This window comes from Monodelphis domestica, chromosome 2, assembly GCF_027887165.1.
Source record: "Monodelphis domestica isolate mMonDom1 chromosome 2, mMonDom1.pri, whole genome shotgun sequence".
Taxonomy (NCBI): domain Eukaryota; kingdom Metazoa; phylum Chordata; class Mammalia; order Didelphimorphia; family Didelphidae; genus Monodelphis; species Monodelphis domestica.
The window spans coordinates 178,470,431-178,493,505 of record NC_077228.1 but is presented as its reverse complement, the minus strand read 5'-3'; the positions used below and the strand labels follow the sequence as shown (position 1 = coordinate 178,493,505).

Genomic DNA, 23,075 nt, shown 5'->3' with positions numbered 1-23,075 from the left:
TTCAAGTTCTGTAATCCTTTGGTATTTTGATATAGCACTGAATCTATAAATTAATGTAGGTAGTAAGGCCATTTTATCATATGCCATATTAACATGCCCCAACCATAAACAATGACTATTTCTCAGTTACTATCTTGTTTTCCTTTATTTCTGCAAAAAAGTTTTTAGTTCTATTCATATAATTCCTGTGTATTTTGATATTTTGGTATATTTTATACATTCCATATTTATTTGGAATGGAGATTATTTTTCTATCTTAGTTGTGATTTTATTGGTAAAGTGTAGAAATGCTGTGTGATTGTGTGGATTTATGTCTTTTTACTTTAATGCAATGGTTCTCAACCTTTCTAATGCCATGACCCCGCAATACAGTTCCTCATGTTGCGGTAACCCCAAACCAAAAAATTATTTTGGTGGCTATTCAAAACTGTAATTTTGCTACAGTTATGATTTGGAATGTAAATACCTGATATGCATTATGTATTCTCATTGCTACAAATCAAACATAATTTAAACATACTGATTAATCACAAAAACAATATTTAATTATATGTTGAGAAATATTAATCCAGCAGGAGGCAGCCTGAGCACTTGGGTGGGAGGTAAGTCCTGCCTGGGGAGGGGGGTCCACAGACACTGCCTTCTTCCTATCGTCTCCCTCCAGCTTGAGCTGAGGCTTCACTTTGCTGAAGTTACTTGGCTCCGTTATCCGCTCCAGGAGTTATCCGCTCCAGGACTCCTTCTTAACCCCTCCGGAGCCAGCGCCCGGGTGCTCTCTCTGGGTCTCTGTTTGAGTCCAGTCTCCAGGCAACAGGGTAAATCCATCACCCCTCATAGGGGGAGGGCTGCTGATAGGTAACTAATATTAGTACAATGTGCGGGCAGCAGGGTCCCCGTTCTTTCCAAGATCTTGCTGTAAAGTAGCGCGATTTCTTAGTGGCTAAAGCCATCAGAAATATATATTATTTTTTCCAATGGCTTTAGGCGACCCCTGTGTTTTGGTCATTCGACCCCCACCAGGGTTGCGACCCACAGGTTGAGAACCGCTGCTTTAATGAAATTATTAATATTTCCAGTTATTTTTAGTTGAATCTCTAAGGTTCTTTAAATAAAGCATCATTGATATCTACAAGAAGTAATTGTTTTGAATATTTTTGCCCACCTTTTCCCCTCAATTTCTTTTATTTGTCTTATTCCTATAGCTAGCATATCTAGAACTATATTAAATAATAGTTGTAACAGTGGACATTCTTACTTCAGTATTTATCTTATTGGAAAGGCTACTAACATTCCTCTATAACAAATAATGCTACCTCTTGGTTAGTTATATACTATTTACTATATTAAGGAAAAGTCTTTTATTTCTGTGCTTTTTATGTTTTAATATTAATGGACTTATATACAAATATAAATTTGAAAAGCCTTTTCTACTTATTGACATAATTGTGTTTTATTATTGTTATTTTTACCATTATTATTTTTTTATTTGAAAATTCTGAGATTTGGCTGTGACATTTCTAGATGTTTTAATTTGTGTTTCTTTCTGTAGGCAACTGATAGATTCCTTCTATTTTCATTTTGCCTTTTGCTTCTAATAAAAATAAGGACTTCATACTGTAGGAAATAGGGCTTTCACTCAAACTCAACTGTATTAGTCTTAGACCCTAGGGCTCAACTCCTGTGTGAAGATTGGGGTACATCTTTCCCCTTTCTAATACATTCAGAAATTTCTTTTTCACCCTAGTCATTTTTATATACTTGTTGTTTTTTATATATCAATGTTTCCATTTATTTTGGGGTAGTGCAGTGTGTGTGTGATTTAGAAATATGGCATCTAGGCAGGTCAAAAACAGAGAAAGAAAATGATAGACCAATCTCCTTAATGAACATAGATGCAAAAAATTTAAATAGAATATTAGCAAAACGACTCCAGCAAGTGATCACGAGAGTCATTCATTATGATCAGGTGGGATTTATACCAGGAATGCAAGGATGGTTTAATATTAGGAAAACCATTCACATAATTGACCATATCAACAAACAAACCAACAAAAATCACATGATTATCTCAATAGATGCAGAAAAAGCCTTTGACAAAATAAAACATTCATTCCTATTGAAAACACTAGAAAGTATAGGAATAGAAGAGCCTTTCCTAAGAATAATAAACAGTATATATCTAAAACCATAAGCAAAGTATCATCTGCAATGGGGATAAATTAGAAGCATTCCCAATAAGATCAGGAGTGAAACAAGGATGCCCATTATCACCTCTGTTATTTAACATTGTACTAGAAATATGGCATCGTAAGTTTTTTCCTTTGATAATAATTTTTAGGGAATCCTACAATTCTAAAATTATTTTTTCTCAAACTTTTCCCAGGTCAATGTGTTTCTAATTTTTTACGCTTTTTTTTACCTTTGTTCTTTTATTTCTTGTTTTATTGAATCACCAAGTTCTTACTCATTACCTTTTTTTAGGGAGCCCGCTCCTTTGTCTGTTTTTCAATTTTTTTCTTTCTAATTTCCCCCCAAAGGCTCTTCATTTTTAATTTCCTGTATCATTCCTTATGTTCTTTTTTTTTTGCCTTTTAAAAAATTTAATCAAGGTAATTAGTTTTTTCCTTCTCAAATTTAAACACAAAAAGGAATTCCCATACAAACTGTAGGACATTAAGAGTATTGTAAATGAAATCATGAATCTCCATTTCTTACTTTTTGCTTAAGACATAATAAAACCTAAAATCTACATGTTATTTTCATGATGGTCCTATTTGTGCTCCTTTCTGAACTTTCTTTTTATTCTCTTCTGTGCATTTAAAAAAATGTTTCATTCCCCTCCTTTTTTATGCTACTGTTTCTACCATCTTCCTACTGAAAACAAAGAAAGGTGTAAAAAAAAAAGTAACCCAAAATCTTGCAATGGATAAAAACATGGCCAAACAATACCAATTACAGTGGCCATGTCCAAAAAATGTTTTTCCTTCTTCACCTTGGATTCATCACCTCTCTGTCAAGAAATGGGTAACTGTTTCATGCTAGGTGTATGTTCTATTGTATTTTTGCTAAATATTTCCCAGTTAAATTTTAATCTGCTTAATCTAACACCTCTGTCTTTGACAACTGGGAAGTGGCTAAACAAATGATAGGACATGAATGTAATGAAATATTATTGAACTTTGGAAAATCTAAGAATTCTAATCAACATGACTAACCATGATTCTAGGAGACTCATAAAGAAATATGCTCCCCACCTCCTGATAGAAAAAGGGACTCAAAGTGAAGATTAAAACATATTTCTTTGGGACATAGCTAATGTAATTATTTTGCTTGACTATACAAGTTTTTGACAGGGGTTTTATTTTATTATATTTTTTTATTTCTCAGTGTGTGGGAAGAGGGTGAGATAAAAGAGATTATTATTAACAATTCATTAAAATTAAAAATAATTTTAAAAACTGGAAGGGGCAAGAATGGAAATGGTATGAAATGAGAGGAAGTATGTTTATCAAAGAGCAGGTATTCTGAGTGGCACAGTGAAAGGGGTGGGCCAATTTGGAGTGGGACATTAGGAAGTAGAATATAGCTGGATGGGAATAAGGGGATGGGCATATGAGTTTGAAGAGAGGAAATTTATTCTTTAGCAGTCAGGAGTTCCTTATCACAGGGATCAACCATTTCGGAATGAATCTAGACAAAATAACAGTAACATCTGCTAATGTGGGCAGGTGATTAGAAAATCCCAGATAAACTTTCTAGGGTTAACAGCACAGTCTTCAGCTTCCCAATTTGTTGTGTTGTGTTACTCTCCCAAGGAGTGTCTTAAAGTTTTCCTTGTCCTACCTAGGCATGATTGTGACATGGTGTGATCATAACTATTAGACTACTATGTCCTAGAGACTGATTGGAGCAAGCTGGTGTTATGGCCCTTGGGACATTCTGAAACCTTGAGGTGGCAATAAGTAGGTGATGTTGGTCCATCAAGAACCAAGAGAGGAGGTAATATGTCCTGCTTCCTTCTGCTCATTGATCCTATTAAGTACTTGTAATGAGCAAAATCTCAATACTCATTCTGTATCTGAGAGTGACATCATGGTATATTTTGTTGAGTGAACATGATTGTCCTCCTTGACATTGATTCTCTTCATTCATCTTTTTTTAACCCATTATGGATCTAAAACATATTTTCTACCTCTTGGAGGTAGGGCATTATAGAAGTTTGCTACTTGCTGAATAAAATAGTGTTTTAAAAAAATCTTAAAATTATTTGATCAGATGCTCCTTGTTGAATACGCTCCAATGGTTTGGATCTTTAGATTTATCAATGAGGTCACTATGGTTATCATATAACCCCACTATTGGCAAAGCAAAATTAGAGTGACTATTTAATTGTATTAAGATATATTTTGCAAGAAATTTTAGCAGAAAAAGATGTATACCAGTGACCTGGACTGACCTGGGGGAGAATACAAATTTATTTAGCCCTGTTGCATTGTCCCTTAGAGATATATTTCAAAGATTCTTAATCTAGGGCATGTGAATTTATTTTTTAGACATCTTGATAATAGTTTCAACATAATTGTCTTTCTTTGTAATCCTGTATATTTTGATTTATGCATTTAAATTCATTTGAGGAGGCTATGACACAGAGAAGATTAAGAACCTCCCCAATTTTCCATTTCTCTTAGGAAATCGCAACCTCTGTCAGCCTCAGTTTCCTTACCTATAAAATTAGGGTCTGAATGTTGATGATTTTGAAGATCTCTTTCAGCTTTAAATTTGTAACCCTATGATCTCCCACATTTTACAGATAGTAAAATGGAGTCCTTAAAATGTAATGTGTTTTATGCAAGGCAGTACAACTCCAGGCCAGTCCTCTCGGCTATGTTTGTCTCACTGTGCTGCCTCTTTTTCATGGAATAAATATGTTTTCAGAATAAAGTAAAAGCATGTTTAAAGGAATTTTATGTGCAAAAATTACCCAAAATATAAAATTTCTACTTTTAAAAATAGATTTTCTAATTCTCTAACTCAAGCTGTCAAAATTAAATGGAGGTTTTTCTCTTTTTCCTCATTTCTTTCCCCCCCCTAAAGTGTAAACATCTCACACTAAAAATTAGTTTTAAATAATTAAATAGTCTTGGAACTATAATGCTAACTGGAATTTAGCTCTCTTGGCCCAAGCCCTTTGTTTCAGAGATATGTTTGATTGCTACTTCATAATCAGACATAGTAACATCTGTTGTGTGTGATGACTTGTGCTAGTAATATAAATTTCATTTTATTTTATGTTTGTGTCATAAGCTTTCTAAGTAATATTTTCTATTTGTGTTTTCTTCATTTTGTCACTTGTGGTTGATTTGTGAATCTGTGGAATTTATGGCCATTTTCAGCATTTTAAGTTGTAAAACAGATTGGAAAGCACAAATTCAATCTGACATCTTTTGTCTTCCCTGAAATTTCATATTGGGGAAATAGCTATGTACTTTATACATTTATTCAGAAATATATTTGGATTTTGCTATAATAACAGAAAAGAGTTTCTGGTCTCATGAATATATCTGTAAAGTTTAAGATGAATATCAAAAAGTCCATTTTTTTGCACACACAAAATAAAACATTGTTTTACTCACGTGAGACTATTTGATATTACGAGTTCTTTTCTGAGCACTGCATATGCCAAACAGATCAGCATTCCTCTTCAGGTATCTTTAGTGTTAGATTGATTTTCCTGTTTATTAAACATTCCTGGTTAGAAAATAGGATTTTTCCAACTGGGTGTGGTATTCTGTTTGGAAATTATCAGGTCATCATTGAGAAACCTGAGTCCTTCTTGCCCCAGGTGTTAAGCATGCTACTCTTACAAAATTGTAAGTCCTTACCACCTTAGGGAGTAAGAATCATAACTGAAATGGGACCTGGGTTTCTGGCAGAGGAGAATAGCATGATACCACTAGATCAGTTTCCATTAAGTATCAATAATTAGGCAGATTTCCAGCACATTTTGCCTTACTTTACCTACTTCTCCTGAGACTTTTTGATTGCTTCTTTTTGTAACTTTGCAAACCAAAAGAGAGTTGATAACAACTCATTTAAATGATTTTTTTCCTGGTCTAGAGGTATAATTTTACTGGTCAAGGAAATAACTCTTGGACAGAAACTCTCTCCACTCATGCAATTTGGCAACTGTTTTGTAACTAATAATCTTAAGTGAGGTGGGACATAGAATAAGGTACTTGCTCAGAGGCACTTAGCTAAGTATGCGTCAATGTCCAATCCAGGTCTCCCTGACAGTAAGGCCAGATCTCTATCCACTGTCCAGGCTGCCTCTTATTTAAATTGTACGGTAGTCTTATTTATTATTTATTCAGAGATGTGCTGAAGACAGCTTGAACTGGCTTGAGAGAACCGATTATTAAGCTTATATTGTGAGCATTTTTACCTTGAATATTGGCAATTGCTGCAAATCTGAGCTTGCCTTGTTTTGTTGATTGTCTAGGCTTAAGAAGATAATAAAGAAAATGTTAATAAAACAAATTAAAAGTTGGTCTGGCATATATTTCTGCCCTAGAAAGCCAGTTGTTAAATACTTTCCAGCATATCACTAAATATTCTTGATTTTTAATTTTTTTTTAATGATTATTCTGACTTTTTGTAGCCATTCTCTATGTGAAATACCCTTCAATGTATTGGAATTCAAATATCACCCTGTTGAATCAGTACATGCATCGCTCCATTGGAGAATGGGTTTGCTGACTAGGCAGAACTTTTGTTTGACCCTTACAACACATTTCCAGCCTATTGGAGATTCAGAAGCAATGCTTGTTCAAAAAGAAAATTCTAGTAGCAAATATATGAACTACTCAGAAGAGAAAAGGCTTTTAGATCAATGCTAACCCCTTGGGAACTCCTGACTTTTTTCACTAACCACAGCACTGATAACTTTAATAGTTATTAAAGGGAATTTAACGAGTGAATTTTTTTTGGCCAAGTAGCAGTGAAATACTTTAATATTTAATTTAATTTAATAATTAATAATTTTATTTATTTATTTAATTAAATTTAAAATTTTAATGATAAATTTGATAAAATTTTCTTATGACCTTATAATGAAACTTGTTACTATAAAAAAAAATAGGGTGAAGATGCTAAAGAGGTAAAACATCTTATAACATTGATGTTTTTCAGTTCTCCAGGGAATTTTTTTTGGGGTGTTTTTTAGCACTTACCTGTTTTCATTTTATAATGGCTGGTCCACATTGCATATAGATTTTAAACATGCAGCTAAAACAAAGTCTGACTTTAAACTATAACTGGGAAAATACTGCTTTGTGTAATTTTCCAATTTCTAAAATTTATGATGAAAAATGATCTTTGCTTTTCAGTTCTTATACAGTGTTTGTTTTATGTGCCAGATGTCATTGCATTGTGACTGGGGAGTTTATATAGTGGTTTCCTAGCTGGAAACTTGTACGACTAATGAACCAGATCTATTCTCCTCTACCTGCAAGTAAAAACAAATTAGGGAACTTGTCATCAGTATTTGCTTTTAGTGGTCTGTAATGGTATCCATGATTTCTGTTTGTCTTGTGTTTTTATTTAGCACACTTTCTTGGTGAAGAAACCTTAAATAGTCAGTATTGGGCAATTTAACTTAATAGGTACTAATAAAAAAAAGCTTCCTGAATTTTCTGAATTAATCTGCCTACAGTTTTTGATACCACTTTGAAATTAAATATAATTTTAAAAAATAAAGTTTTAAAAGATTCAAATCTGGCTTTGAAAAGTATATACTTTATTCATAAATGGAATGGAGATTTCTATCTATATATTAAGTAGACATGATGTTTCCTTTTAGTTTTTAAGAAAATGATTTTTTTAAATGCATTTGTTATCATGGCCTTAAATACATGTGTATAAAATGTTGTTAGTGTCCTGCTTTATATATGACTAAGATTGGGACTGCTGCAGAGGTCACATTCTGCTTTTTGCACCCGATTCATTAGTATTGTTGAGCAGTTTTTGTGGAGAAAACTGTATTTTTACATAACTCACTTTATTATATTTTGTGCAGAGTATTTTACATTATTTAAAGACCCAAAGCCAGATTTAATCAACAAAGGATCCAGCCATATTGGTATTTTTTGAAAACAGAACAGTAGGGCCAGACTCAAATAGAAGGGGAGGTAGAGTTGGGGGGAGGGCCTAATTAGTAATAAGTATCCCTTCTGGTTTAATATTGACTTATTGAAATATAATATTAGGGGGCAGCTGGGTGGCTCAGTGAATTGAGAGTCAGGCCCAGAGATGGGAGGTCCTGGGTTCAAATCTGTCCTCAGACACTACCCAGCAGTGTGACCCTAGGCAAGTCAATTAACTCCCATTGCCTAGCCCTTATCACTCTTCTGCCTTAGAACCAATACCCTGTATTGATTCTAAGATAGAAGGTAAGGGTTTAAAAATTTTTTTAAAATAAAATGTAATATTATCTATGCTTTAACATATTTTCATTTACTCAGTAGTTATAAAATATATTGATACTCTTTTAGTTAGGAGGAAGTTCTTTAAAGTCATGGAACAGTAACTGATCTCCACAGCAATGGATATATCCATTTGTATAGCAAACAATAATGGGATGGTGGGTAGGAGAGATTTCATCTTGTATCTTCAAGCTTAGGTTATTACATCACTCAATCAATGGCTTCATTATTAGCTCAGACTAAGGCAGGGCCATAAATCTTCAGCAAAATCAGAAGTCATTTTTTTTCCCTCAGTCTGGGGGACTCCTGAGTTTGAGAGAGAGGGTTAAGCATGATTAGAGATTTTATTTTGGAATCAAATACTATCTGCTTAGTTAGTAGCTAGAAGGAGCCTGGAAGTCCCCATCAAAAGATAACACCCCTTGCCTTTCCTGCTTCGGGAAGCTTAGATCCCATTCCTAACCTTTCTGGTAATGCTTCTTTTCCCCTGTTACCTTCTTTGCAGGGTACCCCACCCTTCCCCACCACCCCCAAGCCTATATTCACTTCTTTAGGAGGAATTTCTGTTCTACTTCTTCCCCTCCTAATAGTAGTAGGCCAATATCCTCCAGACTCCCTTTCTTGAGGATCAGATTCTCAGATGAACCTTAAGGACTCCTAGGTTTCCTTATTGCTTAGCACAGTGCTTGACATATAGTAATCACTTAACAAATTCTTTTTCTTTTTTAACTTCCTCTCTTCCTCTCTTTTTCCCTTCTTCCCTTCCCTTCTTCCTTTGCTTTGCACAGTTGATGCTCAGTAAATATTGAACTGAATTGGAGCCTTTGTCACTGTCGAAGTTTTTCTGGACTGCATTCTGTCCCCATTCTCCTATTTGTCTGACCACTCCTCTGGTTCTTCTATCGTATCCTCATCTAGATTACTTCAGAGTTCTCTCCTGGACTCTCTTTTTTCCTTCTGTACTCCTTCACTTGGCGATCCCATTAGCTCCCTTGGATGTAATTATTGTATTTATGTTGATGATTCTCAAGTCTACTTTTCTTGCCACAATCTCTATGCTGACCTTCAATCTCAGATCTGCAGCTGCCTTTCAGATGTCTCAAACTGGATGTCCAGTGAACATCTTAAGCTCAACATGTCTTTCCCCTTGAACTCTCCTCTATTTCCCTGTTACTGTAGAAATTAACACCATTCTCCTAAAGTCATCCTGGATTCCTCACTATCTCTACCTCCTGCCTCCCCCCATCTAAGCTGTTGCTAAAGCCTCTCAATAGCACCTTTGTACCAATTTATTGAAAATGCCCCCTTCTTGACACAGCCTCCACTCTAGTTAGTGGTAGCCCTCTTCATCTTGTATCTTGATTTTTGCAATAGCTTGCTGCTGGGTCTGCCTGCCTCTAGTCCCTCCTTACTCCAATCTAATCCCATTCAGTCTCTGAAATGATTTTCCTAAAGTACAGATCTGACCAAGTCACTACCCCACTCATTAAATTCCAATGATTCCCTATTGCCTCCAGGGTCAAATATTTTGCATTCACTGCTTTTCATAACCTAGCCCTCTTCTACCTTTCCAGTCTTTTTACACCTTACTTCCTACCACTTATCTCCATTCTAATGGCATTGGCCTCCTGGTTTTTCATGAACAAGATACTCTTATTTTTCTGCCCTAGACATTTTCTTTGACTCTCTCCCATGCCTGGAATGCTTTCCCTTCTCACCTCCAGGTATTGACTTCCCTACCTTCCTATAAATCTTACAAAATCCTGCTTTCTACGATAAGCCTTTCCAAATCTCTCTTAATTCTAGTGCATATCTTCTCTTAATTATTTCTTCTTTATCCTCTATATAGCATGCTTTGTGTGTTTTTGTTTGAATGTTGTCTCCCCTATTAGATTGCAAACTTCTTGAGGGCAGAGACTATTTTTTGCCTCTTTTTGTATCCCCTAAACTAGCAAAAGTGCATGGTACATAGTAGACACTTAACAAATATTTATTGATCATCTGATTTATTGAATAAAATGTCTAGTTTGGTTGAGAAAAGTGGTTAAAATTTCTGTGTTTATTCTCCAGAAGAAAAATAGGATGATGGTTTATGATGCCAAATAAAAAAACTATCTCACTATTAACCACTCATTCAAACATCAAATATTGCTGCTTAGAATTTAGGAAAAGCAGTATTCACTTCACTGGATCATAGAATTATTGAATAGACCCTAAAAGTCAATTAATTGTCTAACTCTTTCATTTTACAATATAAAAATTGTGTTAATTTCTACAGTAATTGGGAAGTAGAGGAGAATTTCGAGGGAAAAAACAAAGTCCAGAGAGGTGACAGCACATTTCATAGCCATCTTAAATTATCAACAACAAGGTTTGGGGACATAGTAGTCTAGAATTCTTGAAGCATGCTCTCTGTGATGGAAATGTACCAGAATGGATATCTGTAGTGAAGGTATGACACCAGGAAAATCCAAGTAGTGTATTAGAAAGATAATCTAGGAGATATTTCTGGTTGTAATAAATGAGATACTCTGACTCTTTAGTATCTCTCTAAGATACTAAAGGAAACCTGAGGGTGCCTAGTTGTAATGGTGAGATACTACTACTAGGGGAAACCTCAAGGTGCCTAGTTGTAATCGAGAGAGATATTCTGGAGTGACTAGAGAGATACTACTAGAGGGGATACTCTGGGGTTGCCTATTTATCACTACTGATGGCTAAGATATCAAAATATTTCCTACCCTCCCAGGTTTCCACCCACTCCCTCCTGCCTCCCTTTCCCTCTCCCCTGTTAGTCAGCCACCTTTCTATGTAACTCAAAGGTGAACTGTGAGGTTTAGAGAAGATACTCTTGTTCTCTTTCTCAAGTAAGGAGGTTTATAGGGGAAGATAGGATAAGATGGAAGATGAGGTGAGAGGGATAGGGTTATCCCTAATCTATAGGGAGGGTTAGGAGGATTTGGGAAATATCAGTCCTGTCACAACTGTGACACAAGTCTGACATGGAGATGTGAAGGACAATTGATTTTCTTCTGTCTTCTTCTAATCAGCCCAGTATATAATGATCAATCACCAACATCAGCCACACCAAAGCCTCAGCCTAGGTCAGAAAAAAGCCAGTCTCTCCCTTGGTCAGAAACTGATTTTTCTGGGAACATTCTATTTGGAATGTTCACCATGGTTAACAGATGATGTCCCCAGCTTTCTGTCTTGCATGCATGAAATTCTCTCTTCCTTCATGCCTCTTCCACAGTAGCTCTTATATATATATAAAGAAGCCATGAGCTACGAGGAAGACTCCTATTCCCTCAAACTCAGACTCAACACACTCACACCACTTCTTTCTCTCATAGTTCCTGTGATGATGCATCATAGAGTAAGCCACCCCTAAACCTCACTTCTTGTTCTCTCAAACTGCTAGCCTACATTTCTCAAGTCCCATTTGAGCCCAATCTGCTTTCTAGAAATCTTGACCATAGTTAACAAACTTCCCTTTTATTTTATTCCTCTTGCTCTAAGATTCCTTATATTTTATCACACTCAGACATTTGAGTTTCCCCATTTTTCTGTATCCCTAGCCACCTTCTCCAGAGTTAACTACACTTTCTCTCCTGTCCCTAACACAATGGTCAGAATACACATTATTCCCCACTTCCATTTCTGCACTCCCTTTTCCAAAACAATTCAGCAATATCTCCTTCTTTGAGATGGAATTCTATTCAATTTGCAATCCAATCTATACTAACAGTATATATTTTTATATATATATATATGTATATATATCTGCCTTTTGTTCATTCTTTCTCCTTTTTCAAGGAGTTCAGTTAATAATTAATACCTGGTTAATAGTCTTCCTCTTCATCCAAAAATCTAGTCCTTATGCAGAGAGATGCCAGCATGCATGTTGATGTTCCTTCACACTCTTTAACCTTCCAGTTCTTCAAGGGATTCAGTGCCTCGTTCACATACTTCACTCCAAATCCTAACCCTGTACTAGGTTCTTCTCAGCATACATGTTTGATGTCTCCTCAGACACCTTAGCCTCCAAATTCTTCAGTCTCCTCAGCATCTATGATCTTTTCCTATACTATAGCTTAGGTAGACATAGGGATCATATCTTGCCGTGACTCACAAGTGTTCCACATCAATGATCCACAACTCCAAAAATTTTTTTGTCAGATCATAATGTAGCATTATTCCATCTCTCCTTGTGACTTATGCCTCCCAAACCTATTCTTGCCTTTACTAGGACCTCCAGTCCTTCTCATCCCTCAGTAATCTCCTATTTACTCAAACCTCACTTTCCTCCTTTCTCAATCACAAACTTATGGTTAACCAGTTTAACTCCACACTGTCTCTACTTTCAAATCCTTTATGCTTCTGTTCTGTCAGAGCTTATATCTTGCCAAAATCTAACCCTAAATTACTCTCACCATCCTCCACTTCTGCTTTTATTCATGTACTGCTGAATAGGACTGGAAGAAATCACACCAATGTGCTGATTAAATGTTTATATTATCTTAACTGAGCCCTTGGGACAGCAAGGCATTCGTTGTTCTCTCTAATTGACTATACTATTCCTCAAAGAGGCTTGTTCCAATCTTTCTCTTCTCTCATCTCTCAAACCTCCCACCTTACTTTCCCTCTCAGCTAAGGACCTCATCATATACTTTTCTAAGAAAATAGAGTTAATTCCTTCACTCCTCTCCAGACTCTGCTCCTAATTCTCCAGACTTCTTTCTTTACCATTCTCCAGCAAACATTTTACTCTGGAAGATCCCTCTGCCCCTGCTGCTGCTTCCTCTGATTTTTCTATTCACTCCATATTTTTTAAAACCCTTACCATCTATCTAAGAATCATTTCTAAGTATTGGTTCCAAGGAAAAGAGTGGCAAGGACTAGGCAGTGGAGGTTAAGTGACTTGTCCAGGATCACACGGGTAGGAAGCATATGAGGCCAGATTTTGACCCCAGGATCTCCCATCTCTATGTCCGGCTTTCTATCCACTAAGCCACATAGCTGCCCCTTGGAATCTTAATTTTTATGGATAAGGTCATCCCTAGTTGCCACCCTGCCCCTTACTTTTCATTTTCTTTTTATGTGTTGTCTTCCCTATTTAGAAAGTAAGTTCCTTGAGGACAGGGACTATTTTTTTGTTTTTATTTCTGACATTTAACATTATGCTTAGCACATGGTAAATGCTTATAAAGGCTTGTTGCCTTGACTTATTGACATTTGCCATGAGCTGTCTCTTCTTTGCATCTTGAATTTGCTTGGCATCATCCCTTATTCCCTCCTTCTTTACTCCAGCTTCTGATTGAGAAATAACTCATCTTCATCAAAACCTTCCCTTCTATTCATTTGAACCCATTCCCTCCTATCTTTTGCAGCAAATTGCCCCTCCACAATATTCCTTCTTTCTAACCTTTCCTTATCTCCTTTTATCCTTCCTTGCTGCCTACAAACATACCCATCCTGGGAAAAAGTAAACTCATTTTTTATCTCCAAAACTACTTTTCTTCTGATCTTACCTGTTTCTCTCAGGAGCACCACTATCCTTCTGATCAACCAGATTTTCATCCTTGACATTATCTTTGAGTCCTCACTTTCCCTTACACCACTTATCCAGGCAGTTGGCAGATCCATTCCAGTCACTTTGAATTTGTTTGCAAAACAGGCTTGCAAAAGCCAAATGTCAAGTTCTTAGTGGGAGCATTTATATTTTGGAAATTGGCAAAGACTACAAATCAGAACTTGATATATTGTTTTGTGGGTTGTATAGATTTAAGGAAGTAGTGGAAAAAATGTTAAAAATGAAGATTAAGGGTTTTGTTTTGTTTTTTAATCCCTTACCTTCCATCTTAGAATCAATACTGTGTATTGCTTCTAAGGCAGAAGAGTGGTAAGAATGACACAATGGGAGTTAAGTGACTTGTCTAGGGTCACACAGCTAGGAAGTGTCTGAGTCCAGATTTGAACCCAGGACCTCCTGTTTTCTAGGCCTGGCTCTCAATCCAGTGAACCACCCAGGTGCCCCCAAGATTAAGTTTTAAAAGTATGTGTCTCATGCCTTTTTTCCCCTTGAGAACAAATTGTGTCAAAGGTTTACCAGCAAAGCCATAAGTCTCTCCTCTTCTCTTAACTCACATAGCCATTACCCTCAATTAAGCCAATAAAGCCCTTCTTACCAGTTGCCTGGACTATTGCAAATTCCTCATATTTGGTCTTCCTACCTTAAGTCTTTCCAATCTATACTGCACAGAGCTACTAAAGTGATTTTCTTAAAGTACAAGTATGATCATTTCACTTCTCTATTTTTAAAATTTCCATGGCTTTGGGGCAGCTAGGTAGCACAGTGAATAGAGTGTCAGGCCTGCAGTTGGGAGGACCTTGGTTCAAATGTGATCTCAGATACTTCAGAGTTGTGTGACCCCGGGCAAGTCACTTAACCTTGTTTTCCTAAGTAAGGGTTAAAAAAAATCCTGTGGCTTTTTCTTGCCTGTAGTATTAAATATAATACCATTTTGGCTTTCAAAGTCCTTCACAACCTGGCCCTATCCTACCTTCCTAATCTTATAATAGAAAATTCCCCTTTTTGCCCCACTGGTCCATGCAAAGTGACTTTCTTGCTTTTCCTCTCCCAGGACATTCCATCTCCTGTCTTTGTGCCCTTTCACTGACTATGTCTCATGCTATGAATGCTCTCTTTCCTTCTCCTTTATATCTTAGAATCCCTTGTCTCCTTCAGTACTCTACTGAAGCCTTTCCACTTCTCCTTTGTTGCTGGTTCCTTCTACCCTCTTCCCAAAAATTTACCTTGTATTTATTGTATAAGTTTTTATGAGTTTGTTAAGAATCAATTTAACACCTAGCATATTCCCAGCATTGTACTAGTCCTGAGGCTATCAAAGACACATGCAGATACAGGGTAACCTGTGAGATGAAGGCATTCTTGCATTGTTGGAGGGACCAGAAAAAGCCTCCTAAAGAAAGAGGCCTCCTAAAGAAACTTGAGCTTAAGGAAAGCAAGAATTCCAGCCGAAGAGATTAGGAGAGAGAGTATTCCCCATCATGGAGGATGTAACATTTAAAATGGTGGAAGAACTAAATTGTGATAGATAAAATAGTGGATGCCTTAAACTGTAAGAGTTAAAATGGTTGAGGTTGTAAACTGTAGTGAGTAAAATAGTGGAAGATATAAATTGTAGTACATATAAGAGTGGGTGAGTAAATTTGTGACCGCAGAAAATATGTTTCACTACAGTGTCTTGGTTTTAAATCAAATATAAGGTGGTTGCCAGGGAAATATTCCCAATTATGAATATACCCAAGTCAACTGGGTTTTATAGAGAATTTAATTAATAATACAATGAGGAATTAAAGAAAGAGAGAAAGAGTAAGAAAGGAATAAGTATGAAGGGCCTTAAGCCAACATGGCCTAGACCTGAGTCTTAAGAGAGAGAGATCAGTCAGTCAGTCTTTTATCACTCACCACAAGGTCTGTCTAAGCAAGGATTCTAGTGACACAGTCTCCTCAGAGAGAGTTCCAGCCAGAGTCCTCCTCAAAGAGCCTTCCAGCCAGAGACTGTTTCAAAGGGCCTCTCTCAAGAGCCTCCAGAGGGACAGAGTCCCCTCAGAGGAGCTCCAGCGGAGTTCCAGCGAGACCTCCTTAGAGATTGTCCTCCAAGAGCTTCCCTTCTCCAGAGCTTCTCTCAAGAGAGATTCTCCAAAAGGATTTTTCAAAAGGAATTTCCAAAAGGATTTCTTTTTCAAGAGATTCTGCTTTTTCTTATATAGGGGGTTTTCTCCTATGTCACCTCCCCTAAGTTCTTCCATCTACCAATCACAGTAGACGTTTTCCAAAGGACAGCCCATACCGAATTCACTGCTGGGTCGACTAATCCCTTTAGTAAGTTTGAATCAGAAAAAAACACTGCTGGTTAGACTAATCCCTTTAGTAAGTTTGAACCAGAAAAACTTCTGAATAAATTTTCACCTCTTTGCTCCTGGCAAGTTTACAAGTTGTCTGACCTTTAATAGGTACTTAGCACCCCTTTGTATTACTTCTAAAAATAGGCATGGCTTAAAGAACTTTTTGCCTCACTATAAGTATGGACCCAAGTACCCTCATTGTTTAGCAAGGAGTTTTTTCCCCTAAAGCAGTCCTTAAGTAAGGGTGGAGTAGAGGTCCTCCCATTTCTGATCCAAGTAGAGTTCTCACTGTCAAAATGGGGAATGTTCCCAGTAGGGAATTGTTCCAATGGAGAATTCCCCGATGTGGAAATTTTTAACATTCACAAGTCTGAGAAATTTCAAGATTCACAAGGACAACCAATGCAACAATGAAAGTGGGAAAGGGAGTCATGTGAGTAGAATGAAAAGGTTGGAAGGAGCTGGGTGTAAGAAGCTCTAAATGTCAGGCAGGGAGTGTAATAGGGGGTCACTGGAGTTTATTGGATAGGAATGTGGCATGATCAGACCTGTATTTTGGGAAAGCCCCTTTGGTGACTGGGTAGGGGATAGCAAATTGGAAGCTAGTGTAGTAGTATCTTAGATAATTCATATTCTTCCAATCCATTAAGTCTCTTTATACCAGAGAAATGACACCAAGTGAAGGGTGATAAAAGCCAAATTAGTTTGGTAAAGAGAAATTATAGAAACTTTTGTTATTGTCTTCCTTACACTAGGCACAGTGCCTGGAACATAGTTTGAATGAATATTTGGTAAGCACTAAGGAGTTGCTGGCTGATTGATTGGGGAACAAAGGTAGAGGTTAAGCTCAGTAAACATCAGAAATACTTTAAGGGCACATTTAATGTCTAATTGGGTTTCATGACTGTAGACTTTGGGGTAAACACCACTGTAGAAAGGCCAACCATGTGCACATATAGATATTAGCAACTTTTGCCAAGCAAACACTTCAAGTGATGCTAATCAAATTAACAAACAAAATGCTTTACAATTTATAGAGTACTTTTTTTTTTTACTAATAACTCTGTGAGGTTAAGAAGTATGGTGCGCATTGAGGTAGAAAAACTTTAAATATTGCTAGCTTCTACAACCAAGGACTACAGTTTCAAACTAAAGGATAGCCTTTCTGTATACCTTGTCCTCTTCAGGAACTCTTGCCAAGGCATCAGTTGTATGATAAGGGACAAGTAATTTAGCCTGAAGATGGCTAAGGGAGTGAGAAAACACTACTGAAAGCAATGAATTGATTCAACCATTCTGGAAAACAGTTTGAAATTATACTAGAGGAGTTACTAAACTGTTTATTCCCTTTGAAATCTAGCAATCCTACTACTAGGTATGTACTCCAGCAAGATCAAAGGCAGAGGAAAAGGTCCGATGGTGACTCTTACAGAAACTCCCTCAACTAAGGCAAGGCATTCTATGCAAATTAGAGCCTTAGAGTTGCACTGAGAAGTTAAGGGAGTTACCCCAGGTTACACAACCAGTATGTGCCAGAGTCTGAACTTGAATCCAGTACTTCCAGGGATCAAGGCCAGCTCTTTATCTTTTATACTACTCTTATTTTTCAAATAACATTGATTAATATAATGACTAATCATGGTTTCAGGTTGTTGTTTTTTTAAAGGAAGACAGGTTATAGTCTACATATACAGCAATACCCTCCCAAAAAAATTCTGCTGAAGAGTAGAACTCATAAAGAGATAAAGATATGAGGTCCTTTTAAGACTGAAGGTAGATTTATCCATGTTAGGCATCTTAGATAATTCATATTCTTCCAGTCCATTAAGTCTCTTTATACCCAAAGAAATGCTGTCACCTACCTAACTCTAAAATTTATCAATGTAATAGTTAACTAATCAGCTAAATTTTAGACTTTTGTATGACTGCATAAGAGGTGCTCATCAGAGAGAAGCTTCCCTAACTCCCACCTTATCATCCTATGCAATTTTATCCAAGCTTCCCTCATTTTATTTTAATTTTTTATGAGGAGACTTTGGTATTTTCCCAGTGAACTGCAGTACAAAAACAAGAGATCAGGTTCTGGGAAAAGTCTCTACTGTGAAGGATCTGTTCAGATCAAGTAAAAGGCACTCCCTGCCCCTTTGAGCGATTCTCTTTGAGCATTGTATGTCTGAAAAGAAGCTCCTATCACACACCTAGTGCTGCCCAAGTGTGAGTGTAAAAATTAAAATCCTCAGATCTCTTCTATTGGAAATGTTGGGAGACCCAGACAAGTAGCCTCAGGATGAAATACATTAAACAAAGATAGAACTCTTTGCCTTAGTCAGTGAAGCAAGAGAAATTGAAGCAGCAGACTCAAAAATCACTGTTTTTTTCCTCCTCTTCCCCCATTATAGATAATAGGTACAAGGAAAAAACCTTTGGGGGTAGGTAAAGGGTGATAAAAGATGCTGAAGAAAAGACCCCTTTTAACCCATATCTCCTTCCCCACCCCAGCCAGATATTAAAATGTCCAGAGACAACCTAAAACAAAAAAACTACCTATAGATGCAAATAGTTTCAAGTATTCGATTTGTAGCTTTTCAAAATGAATTACATTTAATGTGTTCAAAATCTGAAAAGAAATTATATGCACATAATGACATATGTCAGCACAAAATTTATTCTTTTAGATGGATCAATTGTGTAACATAGAGAGCAATGGTTTTATTGTCCAAGGTTAACATTTTTATTTTTGTTATTCAAAAGTACCTTTGATATTTTCCTTATACATGTTTCTAATAGATCAGTTTTTAGATGTATTCCTCTTGTGTACCATGTGGGTTATATTTCCTTTTCTTTTGATGGGGTGTTCCTACTTAAGTCATTCTGGCTACTCCTGTTCTGCTTTCCCTTCTGTAGATATTAAGTTGTTTTTTAATCAATGGCAGTACTACTGACTGAAGCAAAATCTTATTCTACTATCAAAACTCTACTTCTTATTCCAGCTCTATAATAGTTTTATTATTTCATAAGGATTCTTAACCATTTTGTATCACAGACTTCTTTGACAGCAGTCTGGAGAATACTGTGATCTCTTCTTAAAATAATATTTTTTAAATATAAATAAAAACACCTATGATTACAAAGGAACTAATTCTATTGAAACAATTTCAAAATAAAAAATTTTAAACATATTCATGGACCCCAAGTTAAGAACTTGCAATTTAACAAATTGTGAAAAGGAGTATTATTTTTTTTAACTTTATTGAAGCTTCTGAAAAAGGAGAGAAAAGTGCTTGAAATAAACTTTATAGCTTTTGAGCACATGTTGGGTATTTGTACTATTTTTCCAAATTTTGTTTTTGAGGACTATGTAGATTTTTGATTTGCAAGTGAAAGTATTTCAGAGAGATTATATGAGTTTGGGAGTGGTTTTGAGCTTCAGCTTATGGGTATTATAGTGTAATTTGGGTTGAAGGCAAGAGATAATATGACTCAGAAACATGTTTGGGTGATATGGAATTGTTGCTCCCCCCAAGAAAAAAAAAAGAGGGAGAGACAGAGACAGACAATTTTTCAAGTTGAGACAGATTACTAAAACATTTCCTTTCAGTAAAAGCATGTGAGGTAAATAAGCAGCTCCCCCATAAAAAGCCAGTGTTCATTCACATTTTAAGAACTCTTAAAATATACCAGTGAATTTCAAGATCTGATTCTCTATCTATTTCCTAGTGCAATTATTTCAATTTCAGTGATCATTTATTAAATACTGTGTGATAAACACAAGATACTGAAAGTAGTCAGCTTTTGCCCTGCATGAGTGTATATTCTACAAGGATACTTACTATTTAAGAAGACCAGTGAGTATGGAAATATCCTTACCTCTATTCACTGGAAGAAGTTTCATATCTATATTTTGCCATTTTGAAAGCTAGAGGGAGTCACCTTCCCTAATTCTTCAGGTTGTTTCTATTTCTTGTGTTTCAAATTGTAAATGTGCCAGTGGGAAGAAGAGAGCAATTTATTTAGTTAGATATCTAAATTTACTTTTTTTCCTTCCATTTTCCCTCTAGTTATTGGAGAAATTAAAAGAACGTTGGATACACACTGGTTTATGGAATAACCTTGAGCTAGTGAAGACAGTCATTACGGAACCACCAAGGGCAGAGAAAGCTGCGTTTGATGAAGTGTTACAAGTGTACTATGATGCGATCAAGTGTAAAGGAGACCGAGGTACATGTATTCCTAGGCCAACAAATAACTACTGTTATGATAAACTTAGTAGAGATTAATGCTGTCAGTATTCACATTATGTTATATAAATATATTACAAAATATTTTATATAAAACATATAACATGGTATATATAGTGCATTGTGTATATTTAAATTTTTTCTCTTGATCCTAGGTGAGAAGAGGAGGATTTATATGGAGTAATTGTTTTAGTTAGCCTTGTCCTCACATGAATGCTATCATTTATATGTTTAAACTATGATACATTTATGTATTCTCATAACTTCTTTATTGACCATTTAAGATCTGAGTTTTGATTAAGTTATAGATCTCACATTCATTTTCCATCTAATACTTATTCAAAAACAGAACTGAAGAATATACCAACCTAATAGTAATATCCAATGAATAATGGAACATAATGGGAGGTATGTGTCATAGAGGGCTAGCCTTGGAGACAAAAGATATGGATTTAGGTCCTGCCTCTGATCCATACTAATTGTGTGACCATTACATTGGTAAAAGAAATTTCCATATTCAGTGTTTCCTATGCCAATGAAATCATAGATCTGGAAGGAAGCACACACACAACACTCATACACATACTATTAGATACAATCTTTAAATGGCTTTGTTCTTTTAGAATGCTACATAGGTATTTTGTGTAAGGGTTATAGAGAATTAGAGAATGGGTTGAAGCTATTTAAAATTGTTTAGGGAACTAATGTAATAAGTAAATGTAGTGATTATAGTTTACATTTTGGTTATAATTAGTTCAAGTTCAAGTTGCTCTTACAATATTGTTCTGTTATGCATGTGGTACAGAGAGTTCATGTCTGTATATGTTCACCATCATGTTGCAGTTGTAATTTTTGTTCCAGCCGAGTTTCTTTGAAGACTTGGTAATTTAATGGATTTGTGATTTCATTAGTATGGCTATTCCTTTCACTGATACACATCACAAACTCTTTATACCTTCTTGTCCCATGTAGTTATTATCCATGTTTTCTCATAAATACTCAATAGAGGGGTCCACTAAAGCTTTGGAGGCCTTTCTTTTCTTTAGTATTTCATACTATTCATTTCAAGGTACACTATGTGATCAGTCTACCTCCTTTTTTGACTACACATATCTTTGATAATGTCTTTATGCCATCTTTGTGTAGCAGTCTTCATTGACAAAAATTCATCTTCCTTCCATTGTCCTTTGTGTTACTCATAACTTTAATTCTTCATACATCATGGTATTCCTTAATCCACAAGTATAGATAGCATCTCTTTGAGAACAGTAATTTGACAGAAATGGGCTTTTGTAAAACAACTGGTATAGGATCATTGAAAGCACTCCAATCAAACTACCAAGAAAATTTTCTTACTGAATTAGAAAAAATTATGACAAAGTTCATTTGGAAGAACAAAAATCAAGAATATCAAGGGAAATAATGAAAAAAATGTGAAGGTTGGGGGCCTAGTAGTAGAAGATCTTAAACTGTACTAGAAAGCAGTGGTCATCAAAACAATATGGTACTGGCTAAGAGACAGAAGGGTGGATCAGTGGAATAGACTTGGACTAAATGACCTCAGCAAGATAATGTACGATAAACCAAAAGATCCCCGCTTTGGGAACAAAAACCCACTATTTCACAAAAACTGCTGGGAAAATTGGAAAATAGTATTGGAGAGATTAGGTTTAGTTCAACATCTCATACCCTACACCAATGTAAATTCAGAATGGGTGAATGACTTAAGTATAAAGAAGTAAAGTATAAGTAAATTAGGTGAACATAGAATAGTATACCTGTCAGACCTATGGGAAAGGAAAGATTTTTAAGACTAAGCAACAGATAGAGAATATTATAATATGTAAAATGAATAATTTTGACTACATTAAATTAAAAAGGTTTTGTACAAACAAAACCAATGCAATCAAAATTAGAAGGGAAGCAACAAATTGGGGGGAAAATCTTTATAATAAAGACCTTTGGCAAAGGTCTAATTACTCAAATGTATAAGGAGCTAAATCAGTTAAACAAAAAATCAAGCCATTCCCCAATTGATAAATGGGCTAGGGAAATGAATAGGCAGTTTTCAGATAAAGAAATCAAAACTATTAATAAGCACATGAAAAAGTGTTCTAAGTCTCTTATAATCAGAGAAATGCAAATCATAACAACTCTAAGGTACGACCTCACACCTAGCAGATTGGCTAACATGACAGCAAAGGAAAGTAATAAATGTTGGAGGGAATGTGGCAAAATTGGGACATTAATACATTGCTGGTGGAGTTGTGAATTGATCCAACCATTCTGAAAGGCAATTTGGAACTATGCCTAAAGGGCTTTAAAAGACTACCTACCCTTTGATCCAGCCATTCTACTGCTGGGTTTATACCCCAAAGAGATCATAAGGAAAAAGACTTGTACAAAAATATTCATAGCCACACTT

At 35.9% G+C, this 23,075-nt stretch overlaps 1 protein-coding gene across 3 annotated transcripts in view; it reads left to right on the top strand.

The window, feature by feature from the left end:
* BRIP1 (BRCA1 interacting helicase 1) overlaps positions 1 to 23,075 on the top strand; it is a 250,268-nt gene that overhangs the window by 159,455 nt on the left and 67,738 nt on the right. For all 3 annotated transcript variants that reach the window (XM_007481765.2, XM_056816477.1, XM_056816478.1), the window contains one exon: positions 20,471 to 20,630. In XM_007481765.2, coding sequence (XP_007481827.2) covers positions 20,471 to 20,630 — 160 coding nt within the window. The remainder of the gene's footprint in view (positions 1 to 20,470; positions 20,631 to 23,075) is intronic.